The following is a 24,883-nucleotide window of genomic DNA, read 5'->3' as shown; positions in this document are numbered from 1 at the left end:
CTGCGGATTCTCCTCACAGAAGCTTTCTTGGACGATCCTGTTTTATTTCTGTCATACTGCTTCCCAGTACCTGCTAGGATCTTGTTTATTTATTTGCACACTTGTTGATCATTTATTTCCCAAATGAGAAGGTTAGTTCAGGAGAGCACTGTTCCAAGTTACAGCAACTTAGTCACCCTTCTACCCCTAGGGCCTGGAATGGGGCCTACCACTGAACAAGTGCCCTGTAAATATTCATCCAGTAGATAGACATGCTTCCCACACTGCTCTGCCTTCTCATTTCCTAAAGCCCTTCTATTTTTCCAGCACATCAGTGACCACATGTCTTCACTTAACAACAGAGCGGACCCCATGGGGAATTTAGTCACAGTAGCTTTAATGGCCTTCCATCTCCCATCCAGCCAGGCCTCAACCTTGCTGCTTTCTCAGCTCCCCTCTAGTCTCTAAGGGGGAGAAAAGAGCAGAAAAGAAATACATATGACCACATGTAAACACATGTATCAGACTCTGCTAGGGTTCTATAAGTGATGTGTCCTTTTTCCCTCTCACTGCAGCTCCATATAGTGGGTATTAGTTCCATTTTCCAAGCTTGGGAAACAAGCTTGGGAAGGTTACATGACTTGACTCATATCACAAACTAGCAGATGGCAGAATCCAAATGTGGCTCAGGCCTGACGGTTCCAGGGCTAGTGCCCCAGCGCTACCCAGGCCCAGGAGGCACTTGTGTTGCTTCAGCCCCTGCTGGCACTTGAGCTGTATGAGGTAGGGACTATTTTCTCTCTTCTCCACTGTAGTCTCAGGCTCTAGCCCAGCATCTGGCACATAGTAGGTGTTCAATAAATATTTGTTGAATGAAAGGATGAGAACCTGCAAACAGACCCTCAGCACCACTTAGCACCAACTCCCTGTGGCCCTCCTCCCAGGGGCCACTCCTCACTCTGGCCCTGAAGCCCCATCCTGAGCTCCCTTAATCACCAAAGGCTGTCTCCTCTTCCACTCTATTGAAAAGTTTTAAAATACATTAAATATCCATTTAATATCCATTCCCTGCACCTCAAAATGTCTTTCTCCCACCTCTCCTCTCCCTTGCTGCTGGTGTCAGAGGAAGAGATTTGAGGACCAGTCATCCCAGGTCCTGAGGGGAATGGTTGACTCAACCAGTCACCCTGACTATGCCCTGCCCCCACCCACCTCACTTACCCCTTTCTCACCCTACCTTTAGCTGAAGATTTACCCTGAGACTTTCCTGAACCCTGATTTACTCCTGAGTTTTTATCCTATGTGAACCTTTTATGCTACAGCTTCCACTAGATGCTGGCACAGACTTCTTACTCGAGACAATCCAGCAACACACTGAGAGCCAAACTGAAGCTTTCTCCTGCCAGTTCCTGGTTGTTGTGGTTCTCTCCTGAATTCTCAAAAATCTCTCCTCTCCTGACTCAGGTGATGTCAAACCACATATCTGTTCATGCCACTCCCAATGTGGTATTTTAAAAATGTATATTAAATTATTTTGAGGGAGAGAGAGAGAGAGAGAGAGAGAGAGAGAGAGAGAACATGAGCAAGGGAGAGGCAGAGAGAGAGGGAGAGAGGGAATTCCAAGCAGGCTCCATGCTGCAGCACAAAGCCCAACACGGGGTTTAATCCCACGAACCGTGAGATCATGACCTGAGCCGGAACCAAGAGTCTGACACCCAACTGACTGAGCCACCCAGATGCCCTGCCAGTCTCAGTTTTGATGAGTTTCCTTTTCTATTCCTTTTGGAATAAGTGCTAAATCTGACCCGCAGGGGTCATGCGCAATATGAATCTACATACCTGTCCAGAAGGCCTTGGCCCACTCCCCTCCTACCCCTCTCTGGTCCATCAATAGGTTATATGCCTCCCCACCTCACAGCCTTTGCATAAGCTTTTCCCTTTGCCTAAACCCTCTCCTTTCACTGCAGCCTGCTGCTACCCTAGGACTAGGCTCGTTCCCTGTGACGCTCAGTCTCAGAACATTGTGCTTCTCCTCTGTGACAGTCCCAGCAACTTCACACAGGAGAACTGTGCCCTGAGCCACTTCCTGTCTCCTCCCCCACCTAGAGGCCAAAGGCAATGTCTTGTTGACCACATGCCAGGAGGAGGGTCTGCCTGAGGAATGCTCAGTGTTTGAAAACCAATGAAGGGACAAATGACTCTAGCAGTTGTTTTACTCCACAGCAGTCTACCTCACTGGCTGTCTTTCTCCCACTGCCCTTAAAATACAGGGATATTCTTCTGTATTCTACCTCTGCCTCTCACTTCTCCTAGGCCTTTGTGTAGGTTTTTAAGGAGATGGCCCTGAAGTCCTCGGCTCCCTCCAGCCTCATCCTGTCTCCAGGACTCCACCCAGCTTTCACAGCTGCCTGCTGACCTTTCCATCTAGACATCTGGACATTGTCTGGGTCCTTCACAATCACACATCTAAAACAAGTCGTTCCCACTCTCTGAGTGTCTGTATAAGCTTGCATCCCCCTTCCCCAAACAAGCACCATAGGAGGCAAATGTTATGATCCTCGCTTTACAGTTGAAGAAACAACTTCCAAGAGAATTTAATCAACTTGCACCAAGCCGCAGGGCTGGGATTAAAATCAAGGTCTGACCTCAAAGTCTGCCCTTTTCCTGTGATGTAACACTGTCTCCTGCCCTGAGCTGGTTCTTCTTATAGGCACCCCTGGTTCTCCAAGGACCGCTCCATTCCACCATCACTCAGGCTTATAGACTCATCTGTCTTTATCTCTTCCTCCTTCTACTCCTTTCTCCAAACACCCAGCCACCAGCAACTCATGATTTGCACTAGGTCATGTCTCTTGCATCCTGCCCTTCTTAACATTCCCTCTACCACTGGCCACATCAGGGCCCTTACAGACTCAGAGCCTGGAGTGCAACTGACTCTTAACTCATCTCCAGGCTCCCTCTCTTGCATCTACTTGTCACACCTCAGCCAGACTGGCTTCCCAAAGCACTGCTCACTGTGTTGCTCCCTTCCTGCTCTGGAGCATGCAACAGCTCTCGGAGACCTATACAATGAACCCAGTGTGGCATTCCAGGTCCCCTCTGCAACTAGTTCCTACCCACCTGTCCAGCCCCTCATCTGCTCTGAGCTCCACATTTTGCCAAGCTGGACCCCTTCTCATGGTCCCAAAATGCCTTAGCCTTTCCTTCTTCAAGACTTTGTTTAAACTATTCTCATTACCCAGCATGCCCTCGCCCACTCTTAGACATTCTACAGGGCCCGGCTCAAACACAATCTCATTAGGAAAGCTCTGACTACCTGAATCTCTCCTGAGGCCTAGAGACCCTCTTTTGAACCTGTTCTTAGCTATCTAGGTCCATAAAGCCATCTACATTGAAAGCTTTGTGTGACAGTGGCTCTGGAGGTACATCTCAGAATTCCCCCATTGCACCTGGCACATAGTAGAGGCCTATAAAATGTTTCCCTAGAAGAATAAAGGGGAGGAAGGAAAGAAGGGAAGAGGGAAGGGAAGGGAAGAAAAAAAAGAGGGTGGGAAAGAGAGGAGGGAGGGAAGGAAGGATGGAAGGGAGGAAGGAAAAAACTGAGGGAAGAGTGAAGGGAGGAAGACGGAAGGAAGGGTAGGTGGCTCACTAGGTGACAGGACAGGTTCACCTTCCCCACTATGACCCTTGGCAAGGGGGAAAGTAAACAGGAATCAGCCCAGCTCAACAGAGGGGTGGGGTTGGGTGTTCTGGGGATGCTCCTTACTTTCTCATTGGCGGTCCTGTTTAGGTAGTAATCTCGAGAGGGGAGAAAGAGCCCAGACTGGTCCACCTGCAATAGCAAGTGAAGGGAGTAAGCCTTCCCCACACACATACCTGGACTTGTGCAGGGGTGGGAGGTGGGGCCACCCCAGCCTGCCTGTCATAGGGAAGGGGAGTCTGGGTCAGTCAATGGTCTATCAGTCCCTCTCAACCCTTCTCCGGAATGGTACCTGGATAACATTGCTGTTAGAACTCTTGGAGTCGGCACTGACATAGACAGTGAAGAAGGGGGTGGCTCTGTAGGTCCCTGCTACTGCCTTCAGCACTTCCATGAAGTTATCCTGCTCCCAGGACCCCGTGATGTTCCAACCACCAATCTGGGTAGAGACCATAATGGAAACTATGGCACAGAGGCCCCCAAAGCTTATCCTCTCCCAGGACCTATCCTGACCTCCCCCAGTGGTCCTACCTTGTCAATGAGGTCTCGCAGCGGCTGGGCTCCCAGCTCCTCAATGCGCTCCACCTGCAGACAGGATAGGTAGAAGCGCTGTGTCTTCCGCTCCGCTTCGCTGCTTGAGTTGAAGGTGGTGTTTTCTGTGGGGTAGACCACATTTTTCTGTGGGGTGGACCACATTTTTCTGTGGGGTGGTTGACAGCTATGCTATCTAGTGAGAGGGGTCCTGGGCCCTTGCTTGGTCCCTCTCCCTGCCTTGTTAAGGGGCAGTCCTCCTAATGTAGACTCAGGAAGACCATCTGAAACCGCCAAGCGTGACTTCTTATCCCCTGTCCATGAAAACCCTCAAAGATCTCTAAGCTCCACAGACTCCCTCGTGCCTGCCACACTTCAACAGTGATCCAAGCAGAGTGAAGAGAAGAGTCCTTTCGTTATAGCCAGAGATCTGTCCCCTCAAAGCCATCTCCACCTCTCAGGAACCCCCTGCTCTCTGCATCCCCTACCCAGGAATGTTTGCAGTCACCCACTTAGTCATTCAGTCATGGACCTTTATTGAGGACCTAAATGCGAAGCCCTGTTCCAGGTATGAGTTGTACTTGGCACAATTCCTCCCTGACAGCCCCACTCACCAAGCAGGTGTTTCAGTATGGCCTGGTTCTGGTCCCAGAGGCTGTTGAAGGTGTTCCAGCGAGAACGCCCATCGGGCAGGGGATTTCTCTGAATCCAGCCTCCACAGGAAAACTGGTAAAAGTCCTCACAGGGACTCACACTACGGTCCAGAGACTCCAGGATTTTTCCAGCCACTCGAATGCAAGCCTCTGTGAGGCAGGTGCTGTGGGATGGGTCTGTGGCAGGGGACATGGTGGGGGGAAAGGGCTGAGAAAACAATGCTTTGGGGAAAGCCATGACAGCAAGAAGGTTGGGAGGAGAGAGAAAAGTTGGGGGAAGACTGGCCCCAACCAGAGAAAACCTTAGGGGTCCTTGAGCCAGAGCCCCCACACCAAGAGGGCTGGTGACAGGTGTGGGCCCACCTACCTCTGTGGTACTGGACCCCCAGGGCCACGAAGCAGCCCAGAAGCAGTGCACCCAGCAGTAGAGAGACAGCTGCTAAGACCAGCTCCAGTTGGGTGTGAGAGCCCAAGAGGTCTCTTGTCCTCTTCTGGAATCCCACCTGGGAACACAGGATGACAGTGAGCTACCAAGCTGCAGGTGAGGATCCAAGTTCACAGAAGTCCTCCCAAAGGGTGAAGACACGGCCAGTTTCCAGAGCCACGGAGCAAAGACGCTAAAGGGGTCAACTTTGGGCACAGGGGCAATGAGGCAGTCTGAGTTGAGCCCTGAGCCTGTTTAGTGCAACGTCATGGCTTACAATCACCTCACCACAGTCCTAGCGCAGAGGCCAGAGATGGAGGGGAGGTGGGGGCAGGTGACCCTCCAGGGCAGCCCAGAGCTCCTGGGTCTGCCAGACGTCCTGTCAGGGCTGGGGCCTGGTGAGAAAGGGAGAACCCCCTTGCCCACCTCCACAGCGTCCGGGGAGGCCCCGCCCTCTACGGGGGTCTCAGGTGCGTCTTCCTCCCGCAGCGTGGTCCGTTTGTACTCCACCATCTGCCAGACAGTGGGGGCGCCAACCGAAGTCAGGCAGAGAGGGGTCTCTGGCCACGGCCCTGCCCCAGTGCCCCTGGCCTCTCTGCAGTGAGGGCCCCCTCTCTCCTGCCGGGCTCGCCGGCCTGGGCCCCCCACGCCCGACCGCGGCCCCCTCTGAGACTCAGCCCTTTCACCGCCAGCCCGAGCCCCTGCTCTGCCGACGCCGCCTGCTCCCTCAGCCTCACCCCCTCCACCCAGGCCTCTCCCCGGAGCCCGGGGCTCCCACTCACGTTGCCGCCACCGCCCAGCTCCTGCAGCGCAACGTTCATGGTGGAGTCGGGGCGGGCGGCACCTTAGGGCTCCCGGCGGCTGGCCCTTGCCCAGGCCTCGGCCTCGGCTCCTGGCCCCCAGCCCTCACCGCCGCCCGCCATCAAGGCCTCTGCCGCAGCCCCTCGCTCCGCCGCTGCCGCCGCCGCCGCCGCCCCCGCCTGCCCGAGCCCCCTCCCGCTGCGGCGCCCCGCCCGAGGTGGGGGTAACGTTGGGGGAGGAGCGTGCCCGCCGCTGCCCGCTGCCCGCCGCCCGCCCTGTGCGCCGGGACCTGGACCTCGCTCGGGTGCCGGAGGCCACCCTCCAGCAACACCAGGACCCCTCCTAGCATCAGCCTACCCCCCTCCTAGCAACACACTCCTGCCAGCCACCCATAATTTCCATGCCTTTGACCCAGTCTCAACCCCCCGGTGATATTTCTTGGCCCAATTCTTCGAACTGCAGGCCCTCCCACCCCCTTTAAACACCTTTGGGAAATTATGCTCCCGGGAGGAACATCTGTCCCCAGCAGTCCACACAGCCCCTCCTCAGCCAGCATAGGCAAAGCAGAACGTGGGGGTTGACCCACATTCAGAGGGTCCATACAGCATCTACCCAGAGAGCACACAGACCCAGAGTAACACAGGCAGGCACTCAGCCCAACACATGGTCCCTGCACACACTCAGTAAGCACACTGCACACTCACCGTGTAGACCTCGATAAGGCACCCAGAGCCAGCACACAAACTACACCGTCCTTCTCTACACACACAGCACACATATACAGCACACACACAAAGTACATGGGCACCACACACACACACACACACACACACACACACACACACACATAATCCACACTCTGACTCCACTCTTACATGTTGCTTCAAGACTGCACTTTTACTCCCCAAGATAATTGTTGTCATCAGATCATCTCACAAAGGGAGGGTTACAGATGGTGACAAATCGGCAGGGAAAAAAACAGCCATGTACAGATATTTAAAGAAAAGACGTGCTAACACTTCTAACTTGAGGAAAGCAAACCATTTTATTTGGGAGGTTTACAAGGAAAAAAAAAAAAAACACCAAGCAATATTTAACTGAGAGGCAGTAGTGTGGCATCTACGCATCTGCCATCTGCCTTCCATATTGTCATTCCTTAATCAGGCCTGGCGGTGTTGCAGTCTGCTGCACTGAAGAGTGCCCAGGCTTTTTGCCACAGTTTTTTTTTTTTTTTTAAAGTGCCTCATCCTCGTCCCTCTTCCCCAGCAGAGTTCATGAATTTGACGTGAGAAGACTCAGAATGGGGGCAAATCCATAATCAATTTCTCAGCACTCACGTCAGTCCTCAGCTTGCTGCATAAGGTTTTAACATGGGTTGCTCTTGTGGCTGAGAAAGAGTGGATGATGAATGGATCAGGTTAAGAATGTGGATTGCTTCCTTTGGCATTCCCACCCCCTTCCCTGTCCCCCCCACCCCCACCCAATTGCATGCTCTCAGTTGGAGACATAGGAGACAGTACAGTGTCATAGGTAGCATGAAGGATTCTGGATTCAGACTCAATGCCCTCACTTGTAAAACTGAAATAAGAGTAGTACCTATTTCAAAGGACAGTGTCTGGCATTTAAAGGGCACTCAATGTGTTAGCTGCTATTTTCGTGTTAATTGTTGTGAAAATTCTGCAGGTAGAAATGAGAATTGTAAGGCTAGAGGAAGCCTGTCCTATTTCCCAGGTGTTAGAGTAGGTAGATGGGTTCTAAGTTGTCTAGCGGTTCCCTGTGCAAGAAGCTTTCACATCTAGCCATACTGGGGTCTGCAGCAGCAAGGCCTTGGGATATTCACTCACAACAAGTTTCTGGAGTTATTCATGTTCACTCTGATGCAGCATCGCAGTGGCACTCGCCTCTTCCCCTTGTCACCTACAAGCCTGGATGAAGGGAAACATGTCAGCAGAGGCAGTCTTGGCCCGTGGGAAATTCCACCATGGCATGACTATGTGAGTGTAACCGAAGCTACTATACAAGGGCTTCTGGCAACAGGCTCATTAGAAATAGTCCCATGCCGGGGCACCTGGGTGGCTCAGTCGGTTGGGCGTCCAACTTCGGCTCAGGCCATGATCTCACGGTCCGTGAGTTCGAGCCCTGAGTCGGGCTCTGTGCTGACAGCTCAGAGCCTGGAGCCTGTTTCGGATTCTGTGTCTCCCTCTCTCTCTGACCCTCCCCCATTCATGCTCTGTCTCTCTCTGTCTCAAAAATAAATAAATGTTAAAAAAAAAAAAAAAGAAATAGTCCCATGCCTACTGCAATGCCAAAATAGAAATAGCAAGCCTATATAACACTTTAGTATATGCCAGCCACTGTTCTAGGTGCTTTACCTCTATGTACTCGTTTGCCCTTATGGCACTTATGAAGCCATTTTACAGATGAGCAGACTGAGGCATAGAAAGGCTGAGAGTCACACAACTCATAAGTAGCAGAGCTGGGATTTAAACCCAAGAAGTCTGGCTCCTTTCTGGAGAGCACTTTGGCAACATGAACCGAAAGGAGGTTATACTTCCTTCCAGCATTAGTTGCTTGTCTTCTGCCACATTTTCTCTGAAAGGGTAAGGGGAAACACATCAGTTTTCAAGCCGGACAGATCTGAACTCAAATCTGGGCTCAATTCTTTATCAGCTGTGTCATCTTTATCAAGTGACTTGAAAGCTCTGACCCTTAATTTTCTTTATCTGTAAAATGGGAACAATCGTCAGTGTCTCAGAGAGTTGCTGTGAGAATTAAATGCAGCCACATATGAGAAAGACTGGTACCTAGTTTTACAGTGTTCTCAGTTTCACTAGGCTTGGCCTAAATGGACATTTCCTTTCCATGCCTCTTTCGTGATTCAAGTTATTTATTAGGCTCATAACTATCCTTGACTACATGTTAAATACCCTACTCTGAGAGGTCGGAGATTGCTCTAATCTATAATTCTCTTTTCTTTCCTCTGTGTTTATCACCCTGACTCTTTTTCTTCTCTCATTCTATTGTTTTTTTCTCTTTCTCTTTTCTGCTCTTCTTTTCCTATAAGAATGATCTTTCTTTCGGTCTTTTTTTCCCTCTAAATTGATTGTGAATTGAGAGGGAATGGACAATGGCTTATGTGCTAAATTTACAAGAACACTGTAGTCATGAAGATAATAAGACACATTAATGTCCAGTGTTGACAAAAATGGGGAATATGGGCACTCTCTACATTGCTGGTGGCTTATAAATTGATAAAACTTTTTGGCAATATGAATCAAAAGATGTAAGTGTATATATATACCCTTTGAACCAGAAAGTCTTATTCTGGGAAATTGTTCCAGGAAATAATCATGATCCATAGGATGTTTGTATCAACTAGCTTTTGCTGCATAACAACCCTCTCCAAACTTTGTGGATCAAAATAGCAAACATGTATTATTTCTTATATTCTTGCAGGTTGACTGGGTGGTTGTTCAGTTCCGGTTCAGCTCAGTAAGAGCTGGATGGCCTAGCTGAATGGCCTCACTGACATGTTTGGGCCTCAGTTGGGATGACTGGGCCCTGTCTCTGTATGGTGTCTCCTTCTCCAGGAGGAAAACCCAGGCTGGTTCATATGGTGGTGTCAGGATTCCCAGCAACAAAAAATGGGGCAAGCCTCAGTTTATAAACAGTTTTCAAGCCTCTGCCTATCCCACCTTTGCTAATGTCCCTACACGGCAAAGCAAGTCAGATGGTCAAGCCCAGATTTAGGAAGAGAGAAACAGAATTTACTGTTTGATTGGAGGAGCTACAAAATATTGGAATCATTTTTTTCCTACAACGTTTGTTCATCACAGGACTGTCTGTAATAACAACAAAAACAAACAAAAAGAGTAGAGGACAAAAAAAAATTAAAGGTCTTCTCAAATAAATCAAACATCCATACAATGGGATAACAATGCAACATTTACAAATGACTGAAAGGAAGAGTTAATGCTATAGGGAAATGTTCTCCATATAGAATTAAGTGGGGGAATAAAAGGGTTGCAAAATCTTATTTTTGTGAAGCAAAAAAGTATAAAGCACAGATTTTATTTATTTCTTTTGGGAGAGAAAGAGAGAGAGAGCATGTGCTCAAGCAGGAGTGGCGAAGGGCAGAGAAAAAATCCCAAGCAGGCTCTGAGCTGTCAGCACAGAGCCTGAGCAGGTCGTGATCTCACCAACTGAACCATGAGATCCTGACCTGAGCCAAAATCAACTCAGTCGTTTAATTGACTGAGCCACCCAGGCACCCCTAAAAAGCACAGATTTTAAAAAAGAGATTGGAAGGACAGCAACAAAATGGTAATATATTTAATGATGAGATTACTTTTAACGTCTTCCTTATGCTTTTCTGTATACAGTTAACAATTCTACTGTCCTGCACTTACCTAAGCACTTCACATATGTTAATTTAATCTTCACAATGACCCAATAAGATATAGTCTAGCAGTATCACTGTCCCTATTTTACAGATGAGGAACCTAAGACACGGGAAAGCTTACTAACATACCCAAAGTCACACATCAGGTAGAAGGGAGATCCTTGATTTCATTCTAAACTCCATGCTCTTTTAACTATTATTCTTTCTTCTAAGTCGAGTGATTTGTCTGGAACCAGAGTGTGGTGTTTGGTAAATGGACTATATCATTGGTTTTAAACCTTTAAAAAAAATCATCACTTTTTCTTGCAAAAGTAATATACTCCAGAAGTAGAATAAAAAGATGAAATTCCATCTGCCAGGATCCCAGTAACATCCTCAGAGAAAACCATTATTAGTAGTTTAGTATGTATCCTTCCGTATCTTTCTTCTATATGCAATTACATACCTAAACACACTGTGTGTATGTGTGGGTATGCATATATGTGTGTGTATGCCTTTTCCCCATACATGAAATTATGCTCTACCCTCATTATTTGGTGACATTTGGCAGGCTTTGGAGATCTTATCATGTCAATCTACACAGATCTGCCTTATTCCTTTTTGTGACTTAATCAGTTTCTGCTAAATAGAATGAGTCCCAGAAATACCCTCATGGTATGGACTTCCTTTGACAGGCTGGGAGCAAAGGGCCCCCAGAGAGAGTTTAAGAAAGGAGAAACATAGTCATGAGAGATGTAAAAAGATGACCCAAACATATTTGTAACAGGTTGTATTTGTTTCCTAGCATTGCTGTAACAAAGTACCACAAACTGAGGGGCTTAAAACAACAGAAACTTACTGTTTCACAGTTCTGGAGGTGAAAAACCCAAAATCAAAGTCGTGGCAGGACCATACTCCCTGGGAAGGCTCTGGGAGGAACCTTTCTTGCCTCTTCCAGCTTCACCTGGCTCCCAGCAATCCCTAGTGTTCCTCAGCTTGGCTCCCCTTCCTCACATAACCTTTTCCCCTGTGTGTATGTGCCTTTGTGCATATATCCTCTTATAAAAACATCAGTGATTGGATTTAGGGCCTACCCTATTCCAGTACGACCTCATCTTAGTTTAATTAATTACATCTGCAAAGACCTTATTTCCAAATTGAAGTTTATACTCTGAGGCTCCAGGTGGACAGGAATTTTACGGGGCTTCCTATTCAACCTGCTACATAGGCCTAAAGTTTCCACCTTAATAAAAGTGGCATTATTACTCAATTGACAAAAAGCATAGTATTCTGTTTAGAGCATATGGATCAAGTCCACTAGGCTTTGAGGTACTCGCAGTTGAGAAATTCAATGCACTGTCACAAAAGTCCAAACAAACTTAATTTCATATTAGTTGTGAAAACGAATTTTCATCTCATGGGTAGGGATGCAAAACTTTAGAATTTTAAGTAGAGGATCACAATTTAAAGGCCCTCTCCTCCCCCATCCACCTGGGTGGCTCAGTCAGTTAAGTGTCTGACTTCAGCTCAGGTCATATCTCATGGTTTGTGAGTTCAAGCCCCACGTCTGGCTCTGTGCTGACAGCTCAGAGCCTGGAGTCTGCTTTGGATTCTCTGTCTCCCTCTCTCTGCCCCTCCCCTGCTTGTGCTCTGTCTCTCTCTCTCTCATAAATAAACAAACATTAAAAAAATTAAATGATCCCCCCAACATTTTTATAATATAACTGTAGCTTATATAATGCAGTATCATTCTGATTTTGCACCTAGGTCTTTTGCTTTAATCATGACCTGGCACACACAGAAGGAACTGGAATAAGATTATTTAAGAAGGAGCTAACCAAATGAATTCCAAGGTAAATTGTTATTCCTCCAATCTTTTCGTTCTGGGGGTAGACAAGAGAATAATTTCAATTCCCCAAAAGCACTCTCATCTCATCCTTAGCAAGAACTCTTATGGTCCCTTTAGCACTTTTGGTGAAGGGAGGCTCATTACCTCCTGAGACAACCCACCTCACATAAGGACAACGATTTCATCTACAAAACTGTCCTTAGTGTAGGTTCTATCATCTCTAATGCTTCAAACTGGAACATGGAGGCTCAGAGAGATATGCATAGTATGCAAACACATGAGGAAAAGCTTAGAAGGATATATATTAAAGTTTTCACCTAGCTTTGTGTTTTCCTGAAATGTTAATAGTACAGTGAATACATTTTTTTTTCAGATTTTATTTTTAAGTAATCTCTACACCCAAAGTGGGGCTCTAACCTACACCCCCAAGATCAAGAGCTGCATACTCCACCAACTGAGCCATCCAGGTGCCCCAAAATGAATGTATTTTTTTTAGATTAAAATAATTGAAAGAACTTTGTTTTTCATATTCAGTGTTAATGATCTATTACGTTCTGAAAACAACTCAAGGTCCTATGAATGCATTTTTTTTTTTAACTATAATTTTAAAGCCTTAAGTTCAAGGTCACACAGAAAGTGGCAGAGCCAGGATTGGAACCCATTGCTAGACAAATTCCAATGAGGGTAGAATTTTCTGGACTGTCTCCTAGTGACCCTGAGCTCCAGTGTCTTGTCATTCCAGGTCTCAGGGCTCCTTTCATTCAGCTGGGCCTCCACCTCCAGCTTTGGCTCTCATCCCAGAGAGCAGGATACAGCTGAGGAGGACTTGATAGGGATGAGACTCCAGGTCTGGGGCCTTGAGTGAATCTTGCACAGAGGTATTCTCTGGGACTACTCCCTCCCCCAATCCTGGTCCTTGAGGGCAGCCAACATTGCATTAGCCTCTGCATCCCTAGGAGTAGCTCTTGGTGAGAAGTTGTGGGAGGAAGGAGACCCAGCACCAGGCAGCTTCACTAACTGTGTGATTTGAAGGGAAGGAGGTAAAGCGCTTCGGAGACAGTGGAGACCCCTCCGCCCCGGGTATGGACAGAATGTACGGGATGATTATTACCCAGATCATTGCTGTCGTCACCTTCGCCGAGTGTGGGACCTCCCCGCCCCTCCAAGGCCAATGATTGCGCCAGAGCCCCTGCGCGCTAGCAAGCAGGTGACGCTGCCGCTGACGGCCAGCTGGGGGTAAGGGAGAGTAGAGGGGGGCCTTCGCGTCGGTGCAGCGAGAACTGCCACGTGATTCCCCGCAACGACGGCAGGCGTACCCTCTGTCCCTCCCCATCTGCCTCCGGATACCCACAGGCTGGCGCCGCGTCCTCAGGCGCTCCGGGCTTCCCCGTGTCACCTGCAGCCAGGGCGCCCCCCGCGTGGCCGCCATTCATTTCCTCCTACACAGCACGCGCAGCCCTAGCCTCCAGAGCCAGGAGATCTGCGTGGCGCGGCAGGCGCTTTGAGCCCGAGTTTCGGCTTCAGCAGCAGGGTTGAGGGTCTACCCTGGTGAGCGCCCGTCGGCCCAGTAGCGAGATTCCTCCTAGAAGAGACCGAAATACACAGAGACTCAGGAGAGGCAACAGTGGCACGTAGGTACAGGGGCCAAGCATGGAGACATACGAAAGGCAGAGACACTTACGAGACAGACGTAGACAGAGACCACGACACAAAGCGATACGGGGCGCAGAGACAGATACAGACACAGAGAGATAGAGGGACATATAGATAGGCAGAGATAGACGCAGCAGGGCAGAAAAACACTCCAGATAAACAGTTTAAGACCTAAAGACCAACCCGACACGAACGCGCCAACGGCGGTGACAGCACTCACCCGCCCGCTTGAGCTATTCCCGAATCCGCGGGATTCTCACAGTCCAGCACTAACCAGTACGGGATCCTCCCTCCCTCTCCCGCCGCCAGCGCGTTTCCCAGGTCCCCTCTTTCAGATGCCGCCCAGGCTCCAGGCTTCTGGCCCGGACCCGCCCGCCAATTCCCAGTCCCCCTTGCTCGCCTCCCTAGGCTCCTTACCAGACCCTCCTCCCTCTCCTTGGTTTCTGGGCTCCCTCCCGCCCCCCTCCCCTCCCCAGACCCGCCTCTCCCGACCAGATCCTGCACCAGTTGGCCGGTAGGATTCGCTCAGCCGCCACTCCCGCCATTGTGCAGGACCCTCCCACTAACACTCCCTGCCCTCGTTTGAGTGCTGGGCGCGCTCCTGTGGCTCCCGCCCCGCCTCTCTCCCCTGGCCGGTGCCCGCCCCACCTCCACCGCGCCCCGCCTGCCGCGCTCTGCGGCAGTCGGGCGCTCATCGTCATTCCGCTCTTGCCGCCGCCGCCACCCCCGCCCCCCGCCCCCGCCCGGTCCCCGTCACCACCTCCGCCGCCGCCGCCGCCGCCTGCCCAGCGGCCCGGGAGGCGGAGGCGCGGGGGAGGAGGCCCCGCTTGGCTCCGCAGCCCCGGATGCTGCATGACTTCATCCTTCCGCCGGCTACCCTGCTGAGCTAGGGCCGGTCCGGCAGCTAGCCCGCCGCCCGCGCCCCGCTGCAGTCCCGCGCCCGCCCCGCGCCCGCCCCGCGCCCGCCATGTCCGAGATCCTGCCCTACAGTGAGGACAAGATGGGCCGCTTCGCCGCCGACCCCGAGGGCTCCGACCTCTCGTTCAGCTGCCGCCTGCAGGACACCAACTCCTTCTTCGCGGGCAATCAAGCCAAGCGACCCCCCAAGCTGGGCCAAATCGGCCGAGCCAAGAGAGGTATGCGGCCGGGGCCCGGAGTCGCCGCTTGACCCAGAAACCCTTCGCCGGCGCCCCCCGGCTGCGGTTCCCCGCCAAGCGCCCGCAGCTCTTGCCGCAGACCAGCGCAGCCAGCCGCTCGCCGGCCAGGGTTTGGGGGGGGGGGGTGGTGGTGCCCCCGCTGCAGTCTTGTGTCCCTCTCCCCTCTCCCGGGAACGCAGTGCCCCGGATTCGATGCTCTCCACCTCTGGAAGTAGAGTCCTGACACCCGGGCGAGGGGGAGGGGCCGGCCGGGGCATTTGGGGCTGCCTGAAGTGGGAACGTGGGGCTACGGGCCGTTTCTTCAGGATCAAACGCTGAATTGGTGGATGCTACGGAAGAACCTTCGGGTGCGAAGGGACGTCCGATTGGAGAAAGGACAGCGGGGCTGGGGATTCGGTTGTCCTCGTTGTTTGCATGGGGAGGGGGCTCTGTTGGTGCCAGGATCTTGAGAGGGCTTCAAGCGGCGAGAGGGTTAGGGTGAGGAGAGGGTTGGACCAGGCGAAAATTCTGTTTGAGAAGAGGGTCTGTTGAAGAGGGGGCTCCCACTAGCAAAAGGAAGATCAGCTCGGATGGAGGAGAGCTCAGGCGGCGGGAGGATTTGGACCGGGAGGTAGAACAACTGGCTGGAAGAGGGGGCGTTCCTGCATCGGGAGGGAAAGAGGGTCTAAGGGGACTGGGCTCGGCGGTGGGTCGAGTCGACAGAATTCGGATGGGGAGGGCACAGTGGCACGGGCGTCCGAGGGGCGTCGCTGGGCCACGGGAAGTAGCTGAGCGGGGCGCGAGGACACGGGGCCCATTCTCGCCGCCGCCCCCTGAGGCCGCGCGGCTGACGCGCTTTCTCCCTGCGCAGTGGTGATCGAGGATGACCGGATAGACGACGTGCTGAAGGGGATGGGGGAGAAGCCGCCGTCCGGAGTGTAGACGCGCCGGCTCGGGCGGCGGGCTCCGGGCCCAGCCCCGCAGCGGCCAGGAGCGCGGGCCGGCTATGCGGCTGCCGGCGCCCCCCGCCCCGGCCCAGGCGCCCGCGGGCGGGGGCTGCAGGGCCGCGCCGCCTCCGGGTTGGAGTCGCTGCCGCCGCCGCCGCCTGGCACTCCGGAGCTGTCCGCTTCAGCACCACGGCGGCGGCGGTAGCGGCGGCGCGGACCGGCCTGGAGCCCGCCGCCGCGCTCATGCACTTTAGAACCTCGGGCCGCAGCCCCACCCCGCACACCGGAACGGACACAGAGACCCGCGGCCCTCGGCCCCCGACCCGCCCCCTCCCGCACGACTCCCCTGCCCCGCCCCTCTCCGGCCGGTCAGGTCCGCAGAGCCGGCTACCGGCCGGGGTCGATTCGCGTGCGCGCGCGCGCGCGCAGCCAGGGATGTTTGGCTGCGTATTTGCATGAGCTTCCCACCTACCTGAGCCCAGCCCTCCAGGCTGCTCTTCTCTCCCACCCCTGTCTGGCGTGACCCCAGCCTTAGCCTCTTTCTAAGGGACTTCCTCAGCACATTTGTATTTTTATATCCGACTCTTTGTTTACTGGCTCCCCTCATGGTTCATGCCCTCCCTCCCCCAGTCTCGGCCACGCTCTTCTGCGCCTGGCAGATAGGATGGGTGTTGAGTCTGAGATGGAACAAGCCCTAACATGGTAACCAACCACATGGCCAGTCTGCCCAGGCCTGACCCCAGGCGGCTCTCTGGCAGACCCCTCCTCTCAAGGTATCACCTTCCAAGGGCCCAAGTCTGATTTTACCTTGGACCCCTGCATCCTGCCCCTGGGAACCCAAGTGAGGACTGCTCTGCACCTTTGGATGACACCTGTGGCCCTGGAGATGTTTTCACCCCAGGGGTGTCCTTTGTAAATGTTTCTCCATCCTCACTGTACCAGGAGTGTGTGAATAAACACAGACCTCCCTGTGTGTGTGTGGCCACTGCTTTGGTCTGCTCAGGAGCCAGGCCAAAATGGCTCCAATCCCTTTTGGGGAGGGGGCAGATAACTTGGGAATCTCAGGTGCATGTTGCTGGTAGGGGAGGGTTGCCAAGTAAACACAGGCAGGCCAATCTGGCTTGAGGACATCTTACAATGTAACTTCCTTTGGTAAATATACAACCTAAGCAGGATAGGACACTAGAGCTTGGGCTGGAGCTGGGATCAGAAGCATAAAGCAATCTTGATTCAAAGTCTGCAGCCTCCTATAGATAAATCCAGGTTGAATGGGGGTCAATAATAGGCCCCAGGGATGCAGGTCTCTGAGTCTGGCTGGCATGTGGAGCAGTTATGCTGAGCTTTGCCCCAGGGGATGAATCGTTGGTAGTTCAGTAGGGTAGGGGAGGAAGTTAGGGAATCCAGGAGAGATCTGAGGAACCCAAGAAGGAAACCAGAAACCTTGGATTTGGGATCTAGTTTAACATGGGCTGTATTGTTTCATGTGGGGTTGCTCCCATCAGCTCTATCTTAGGCATGGGGCCTCTGGGATTGTGAGCACCTTGAATCCAACCCTAAGCCCTAAACCAGGAATTCCAAATACTTTAAGAGCCCAGGGGAGAAAGGCAGGGAGGACTGGAGGACATGCCCCTGGCCTCACAGGTGAATGGCACTGAGGAAGTCCTCGTGATCCGAGTCCTGGAGGAAGCAGGGTGAGGTGGGAGGTCTAGCGGGTGAGAGGATCTCAGTCCCAAGGGCAAGTTGGGCTACAGTGAGTTCTTTACCCTTCTGCATGAGGTAAAGATGGAAGTGGAAGCCACTGCCATAGGTTGCATGCTTCAGGGACCAGCCATATTGGGCTTGGGCATAGTGTCTGATCCTAAAGTGGGGCGCAGCTGAGGTCAATGAGATGAACCGGCCTCCAGGGACCAACACCCGGCTCACCTGCAAGGCAGACAGAGAAGCCACTGGTGAGGAGTCCATCTCCAGGTTGTTAAAGGTTAGTATTGCCCCAGATGCCTTCCTAGGTACTACCCTATGTTCCACAGCTCAGGGCTCTCCATGGCAAGAGTGAGCCTTCTTCTCTGCCCCTACTCACTTCATGGGGGTAGGGCTATATTCTACCCAGGTAAGAGCATGGGAGTGATGTCAGGTGCATGGGCACTGCTTTCCTGTCACCCTCCTAGTCTGTGTTACCCATCTGGAACCTGGCTGTTACCTCATCCCTATTGGCAGCTTAATAGCTAACCATCAGCATCTGTGAGCCTGGCCACTCCAGGCCCCTATAATCTTTACCCAGCTTAACCTTCCCTTCCTTCTGGTAACCATGGTCCTAAAAGTGAGCCATTACCAATTCCAAACTATATCTCCTTCTGACTTCTGAGTTCTTTCAACCTCCCAAAGCCCCAGTCCCTCCTCCCCACCTCTTGGTCTACCCTTTCTTGTTGCTCCCTCACCTCACTCAGCACCTGGTCCACAGTGTGGACACCTTCAGAAGACACAGTCCAGGGATCTCGTTCTCCAGCTAACAGGGCATCCAGTGTGCCCTTCTCAAGCACCACATCGAAGGAGCCACTGGGGAAGTCCAAGGCCCGCACATCCATGGTCTCCCAGCGCAGGTTGGGCACATGGGCATAGCGAGCCCGCATAGCAGCCACCACCACTGATGAGTAGTCCACACTGGTCACATCAGGGAAGCCTCCAAGAAACAGCTCATAGCTCAGGGCACTGTTCCCACAGCCTAGGATAGGAAGGGATGGAATGGGTGGCAAAAGGGCTAGGTTAGATTTGGTTCTCACTCCTGAAATTATCCATCTACTCTTGGCCCATCTTCTGTCAGCCTAAACCCTCCCATACCAAGGGAGAAGCAGCAGGGTATACGAAAGAACACAAATTTTGGAGTCATAGTCATGCAGAACTGGGCACATATCCTGGCTCTAACATTTCTAGCTGTGTAGACTAGGGCAAGTTGTTTACATACCAGGAACTTGGATTTCCTACTGAGAAAAATGAAGATAGCAATATCTAGCCTACATGCAGGATGTGATACACTAAATTTAAAAACTAAGGGGTGCCTTGGTGGCTCAGTTGGTTAAGCATCCAACTTCAGCTTAGGTCATGATCTCACAGTTCGTGGGTTCGAGCCCTGCATCAGGCTCTGTGCTGACAACTCAGAGCCTGGAGCCTGCTTCAGATTCTGTGTCTCCCTCTCTCTTCTCCTCCCGGGCTCACACTCTGTCTCTCTCAAATATAAACAAACATAAAAAAAAAAAAAAAAAAACAAAAACAAAAAAAAAAACAGCTGGAGAGTAGCTGCAGGAGCTCTGAAGCTCTGAACTTCAGAGTTCAAAGATCTAGATTCTGCTACCTCTGGTCACACAGCCATGGCAAGTCATTCAACTCTGAGCCTCAGTTTCCTCATAGACAGAATGGGGATAATACTGGCATCATTGGAACCATAACATTATTTGGATAGTGTTAGTATTATCCCAGTCCCTAACCTCTCAGAGAACCTTTGAGGATATCAGCCCTCACAGTCTGAGGATATCAGACTTCACATTAGGGGTTAGTATCCTACTTTGGTTTCCCAGGCAGAATTAACAAGTGTGGAGGAACTCGGTGGGGACACACAGTGGAGTGGATTCCTTGTAATTCCTTAATGTATTGAGCACTACATATTTGGTTCTGCAGATGAACAGGTAGCTCATGCTCTAGTGGGAGGAAAAGATGTGTATTCAGGCAACTGCCATATAATGCGAAGCGAGTTGCAATAGGGACAGTGTGCGAAAACACATAGGATGGCTCCTGTCCCCACCTCTGGTGGGTCAGCCAAGGCTTTCAGAGAAGGTGATAACCAACCAGAGTCTTGAAGAAGCCTAACACTCTGGTGGGAAGTACCTGGAAAGCAGTCCCAGAGGGCAGAGTATGGTGAGAGATGGGACAGAAGTTAGAGGACAAGATGTGGACCCAAAGCATAGGTGTGACTTCCTTTGAAGGTATGTGGGCCTCTTCCAGGCCCTCTTGTGGTCAGTCTCAGCCTGAAAATGGAGCTGGATGGCAGTTCTGGTTGACCCACAGCTCTTGGGATTAGATTGCCTTTAATCCTCATTTGCCTCCCTAAGAGGATTACAGGATCAGCTGTTAAGATAGCCCTAATCTAGTAGGGTTTGGCACCTGGACAGGGCACTGAGAGGCTGCTGGCTGGTCCTCAGCTGCCCCTTCCTATGTCCCTCCTCAGGCCCTACAGCTGAGGAAGAATACTATTTTGCCTAGGAAAACCCAGTGTGTGTTTTTCCACACTGGAACTACAAGCCCAGAGAGATACACTGCATGGAATCAGAGGTGAGGGTGGATGAACAAGAGACCCTAAGTCAGTTCAGGCTAAATTCCCACTGGATTCTCTGACCCACAAACTCTTCACCACCCCACATCTGACCTCATATGCCCATAGAGCTCTGCCCAACTGTGGACGAACCCAAATTTCCTTTCTTTGTCCCCCATGGTACAAGAATGGCATCTTCCAGGAGAAATTCGTCCAAGGATGAAGAGAGAACAAAACCTGACCACAAACCAAATCATACTTACAAAGCAGCGATTCCTGGTCCTGCTGCCTCAGTGATTGGAGGCTAGCAACTAAGAGAAGGGTCTTGGGAAGGCCATTGCTTTCCTGGATGAGGCTTTAGGGAAGCAGAGCCCTGGAGAAATGTGCCACATCCAAGAACCCATCACATGGGAGCCCAGAGCTATGTGGATCCTATCCCAGCACCAAGAGACAGATGTATAAGCCAAAATACCAATTCACTAACTTATAATAGGAAAAATAACCATCATAGGGACTGAGAAGGCTGTCAATCCTGGTCAGTCCCTTTTCTCTATACAGAAATATAAACTGAAGCCGAATTATGATCAAAAGATTCCTATAAGCACAGAGTCAAGCAAGGAGAATCAGAGTTGTGTGACACTGGCAAAGCTGGGAAAGCCATATGCCTGCATCCACCACGAAGATATTCTAGCCATGGGTAGAAGACACACAATTTTCACAATTTCTGACTCCCATTTTCAATAATAATTATAATTATAACTAACAGTCATTAAACATAGGGTTCTATGCTAAGCACTTTGTAAGAATTATCTCAGGTCATCTTCAAGGTAGCTCCAGATAGAAGATAACCATAATCACCATTACATGTTCTCAATGGGGAAAATGAGGCGGCCCAAAGTGGATAACGAACTTGATCCTAAGGTCACACAGTCAGTGGTTGAGCCAGAATCCGGATACAGGACTGTCTCACACCAGAACCAGAGCTATTAAACCACTATGCTAAACTGTCTCAAGAGGTCTACTCACCTTCAGTAATGACATCCCAACTTTGCCTGTATCAGTAGGACCTTTAGGTTGTAATTCACAATGTTTTTATCAGTTTGAACAGAGTTCTAGATGCCTCTCTATGCCCATCTGTGTTGTGCAGCAAGAGAAATAGAAGCTCTGGAGTCCAATGGCTCTCTTACTTCACCACTTACTTGCTGCATGACAGTAGTAGGCACTGTCAGTGCTCTGACTAGATCCCTTTGGAGTGTTTCTAGGTCTTGGCCTGTGTTCTGACAGTTTGGGTTTCTGACACTTTAGGCTGAAACTACTCTCAGGGAAACTGCCTATGATCCCAATCCTCCTTAGCCTTTCCCCCTTCCCTCTTCCCTCACTCTCTTATCAATTTCTCCTTCAAGCACATGCCTAATAAATGACTAGGACATGAATCCTAAGATGAGTCTTAGATTTGCTTCTAGAGAACCCAACTTGAGACAATGACCTAGAGCAAAGGTCACTAAATCTAGCTTGCCACCTGTTTTTATAAAGTTTTACTGCTACACAGCTATTATGTATCATTTACTTATGTATTGTCGGTGGCAGTACTGAGCAGCTATGACAGAAACTAAATAGTCCACAAAGCCTATGGTATTTACTACTTGGCCATTTTCAGAAAAAGTTTATCAACCCCTAACCTAGAGTAAGTCTTCTAATAATTATCACTCACTTCTATGGGTCGTCATGAGGACTAAATAAGTGAAAAAGGGCCCAGCACATTCCCTAACATCTACCAGGTGCTCAACTTATGTTTGCCAAGGTGGAATGTTCCATAGGGTACTCCCAAGTTGTGGGTCCTGTTCTTAGATTTTGAGAATCTTGCCTAGAAAGTTTTCCTCTATGATTTTGAGACTTTTCTCCCCTCTACCAAGAAAAGGCAACCTCCCAGTCAAGCAGATATTAAGGCAGTGTTATTCTGTGAATCACCAGCATGAGAATCAGCTGTGGGTCTGCTGAAACTACAGAATCCCAAGACCCACCTTAGACCATCCCCGGAATTAGAATCTCAGGGGGCCGGGGGGGTTCAGCTTTCCAGGTGATTTTGATGGACACTAAAGCTTGAAAAACATAGATCTACAGTAAATTTATAAACAAATACAATGGTTTAAAAGCACACAACTCGGGGCGCCTGGGTGGCTCAGTCGGTTAGACGTCCGACTTCAGCCCAGGTCACGATCTCGCGGTCCGGGAGTTCGAGCCCCGCGTCGGGCTCTGGGCTGATGGCTCAGAGCCTGGAGCCTGCTTCTGATTCCGTGTCTCCCTCTCTCTCTGCCCCTCCCCTGTTCATGCTCTGTCTCTCTCTGTCTCAAAAATAAATAAACGTTAAAAAAAAATTAAAAAAAAAAAAAGCACACAACTCAAGAGAATTTTTACCTCTGGGGAAAAGGGGTTTGGGGGACCACACAGAAAACCTTAAATATACATGGGGCCTTTTATTTTGCCAGGTATTGTTCTAGATAGCTTTCATATTCAATTATCTTAAAAACCCAGTAAGTAAGTACTCATTTTTTTAAGGCTGAGAAAATGAAGGTGCAGAAATTTAGGTGTTTTTTGTCCATGATTCCACAGCTTAAGATTCTATGCTTCTGTCCATGATTTCCACGGTTAAGACTACATAAGCGAAGAGTTAACTACCTCCAGGGTCCAAGTTCGTAAGGACTAAGTTATACTTCCTTTCTAGTCCTAGGAATGTTCTATTTCTCAAATTGAGTAGGGTATACAAACACAGATTATTTATATCTTACACATACTGTATTATAGATGTCTCATATATAAGAATATTTCATATAAATATAAACATACTTTTACAAATACCAAAATCAAAACTATAATTGGAAGGAAACCCGTTGCTCAAACTTCACTGGAACCCCCAAGGCTGGCAGTGGGAGAGAACCCTGAGGGTGCAGCTGGACCTCTCAGAGCCCGACCTTGAATCCCTGCATTTGAACGTTCGTGGTTGGAGAATCACACCAATCTTGGCTGCAATCTCCCCTCCGACCTCAGAAGGCGCTGTCCTCGTCCTCACTGCACTTGGGGATTAGGACCAACTTTCAGTTAGGGCTCGAGAATGAAGAAAAGTCTCTAGATGACAGTGGCTTCCGGTGCCCATTGGCCCTAACAGATAAACGCTAGGCATCGTGCTCGAGGTGCCTGAACGTGCCTTATCCGACTTGAGCTCGCAGTTCCATTTCTAGAAGTGATTTTGAAGCTCAGAACGAGTTCACAACTTATCCTAAATCATACAGCCAACTAGCGTTGGGACTTGAACTAGGTCCTCTGAGCTCTCGAGTGCTCGAGGCTGCCTCTCGAGAGACCGGGACAGGGTCCTAGGACACCTACCAAACTCAGAGAGAGACTATCTTCCTCCACGGGGCCCTTGAACCAGGAATCTCTTGACCCCCGTCGCCCTGGCTAAAGACTACCGAGATTCTGAAGGTACTGGATCTTGGCTCCCACTTGGGTGTCCTCCGAGAGGGACAAACAGACTCGAGAAAAGCGGACAGGGCCAGGCCGGGACAGGACGGGTTCAGCCAGTTCCACCTCGGCTGCGCAGCACCAGGACTACCCACCTAGCACGAGGATACGGTCTTCGGGCCGCAGCTCCGGCTCTAGGAGTGCACGGAAGGAGGAGAAGTCCCCGAACCACTCGTAAGGGGCAGAGTCAGCCGCATTCCGGTAGCGCTGGTCCCAGTACTGGACCTCACGGTACCAGCAGTTCTGCTCTGGTATCTCGGGCGGGGGTGCTGGGGCCCCTGGAGAGGCCATGCCTGCAGCTGCAGAACCGCCAGGACACACAGCCCGCACCTCTAGACTGGGCTTGGCGCCCCTATGTAGCCAATCAGGATGGTAGCATTCAGGGGGCGTGGCCCTTGTGTCTCCGCCCACCACCTGCAGTTGCTCAACATAAACACGTGGAACTTCCGTTCTCTAGTAAGCGCTCTTTGAAGAATACTCCGGGTAGGAAAAATTACAAGGTTCAGAACTTGAATCCTCCAACTGCACTGCGCCCTCACTTCTGAGAGCCAAACTCATACTAGTATCAGACTCACTCGGCTCATCACGGCTTCTTTCATTTCAGTTTGTCCGGCTCCTTCAATTAAGAAGTCTGAAAGTGAATGAAAGATTCATTTCTATCCAGTTTTGAGCACCCTAAAGGCTCACAGAGGAGGCGGGAGGGGCGCGGACACAGGTCTTGTTCTCCAGGAGAGACTGGCATGAAACACAGACGAAGTGTGATGCCAAGTGGGGGAGGACACGAACAGGAATGTTGCTTTTCTGTTGCATCTATTTTAGCACCTGTGTGCCCAGAATCAAGTATGTACGGAGGAGTGAGATTGTTCCTGCACAAATGGAATGTGAAGTCCATCAGGAAAGAGGTGGAAGAAGTAAATTTTAGTGGAGTAAATAGGACACTGGAAACTGGTTAGCTATCAGTCGGTTGGGATGGCCGGCGTGGGGAGCGGAACCTAAGTGCAGAAGGGTTGGGC

General features: G+C 50.7%; 2 protein-coding genes and 1 long non-coding RNA gene across 4 annotated transcripts in view; 1 reads left to right on the top strand and 2 right to left on the bottom strand.

Annotated features, from left to right (window-relative positions):
• Positions 1 to 24,231, bottom strand: part of LOC125175102 (EEF1AKMT4-ECE2 readthrough transcript protein) — a 32,039-nt gene extending 7,808 nt beyond the window's left edge. Inside the window, exons 1-7 of one of the 2 annotated variants that reach the window (XM_047875403.1) lie at positions 23,966 to 24,231; positions 18,490 to 18,773; positions 5,231 to 5,366; positions 4,825 to 5,040; positions 4,211 to 4,335; positions 3,972 to 4,118; positions 3,746 to 3,811 (exon numbers count right to left, since the gene is read on the bottom strand). In XM_047875403.1, coding sequence (XP_047731359.1) covers positions 3,746 to 3,811; positions 3,972 to 4,118; positions 4,211 to 4,335; positions 4,825 to 5,040; positions 5,231 to 5,366; positions 18,490 to 18,773; positions 23,966 to 24,161 — 1,170 coding nt within the window. In that variant the 5' untranslated portion in view covers positions 24,162 to 24,231. Of the gene's footprint in view, positions 1 to 3,745; positions 3,812 to 3,971; positions 4,119 to 4,210; positions 4,336 to 4,824; positions 5,041 to 5,230; positions 5,367 to 17,495; positions 17,978 to 18,489; positions 18,774 to 23,965 lie in introns of those variants that run through there. The other variant, XM_047875402.1, reaches the window with a different exon arrangement.
• LOC125175104 (uncharacterized) lies at positions 7,195 to 14,331 on the bottom strand. Its single transcript, XR_007155659.1, has 3 exons — positions 13,670 to 14,331; positions 7,933 to 8,013; positions 7,195 to 7,475 (listed from the first exon to the last, which is right to left on the bottom strand). It is a non-coding gene; the product is annotated as an uncharacterized LOC125175104 (long non-coding RNA).
• Positions 14,735 to 16,100, top strand: CAMK2N2 (calcium/calmodulin dependent protein kinase II inhibitor 2). Its single transcript, XM_047875404.1, has 2 exons — positions 14,735 to 15,107; positions 15,979 to 16,100. The coding sequence occupies exons 1-2, from the start codon at positions 14,939 to 14,941 to the stop codon at positions 16,047 to 16,049; spliced, it is 240 nt and encodes a 79-aa protein (XP_047731360.1). The 5' UTR covers positions 14,735 to 14,938; the 3' UTR covers positions 16,050 to 16,100.
• Positions 24,232 to 24,883: the final 652 nt, after the last annotated feature.

The sequence above is a fragment of the Prionailurus viverrinus genome, chromosome C2 (genome assembly GCF_022837055.1).
Source record: "Prionailurus viverrinus isolate Anna chromosome C2, UM_Priviv_1.0, whole genome shotgun sequence".
Taxonomy (NCBI): Eukaryota; Metazoa; Chordata; class Mammalia; order Carnivora; family Felidae; genus Prionailurus; species Prionailurus viverrinus.
The sequence above is the reverse complement of the archived record's forward strand: the minus strand, read 5'-3'. Positions and strand labels throughout refer to the sequence as shown.

Bases quoted from the DNA above. Each gene is read 5' to 3' on its own strand.
- CAMK2N2 (XM_047875404.1), top strand. From the start codon at position 14,939: ATGTCCGAGATCCTGCCCTACAGTGAGGACAAGATGGGCCGCTTCGCC. The intron at 15,108-15,978 runs GTATGCGGCCGG...CTCCCTGCGCAG, and splicing joins AATCGGCCGAGCCAAGAGAG to TGGTGATCGAGGATGACCGG.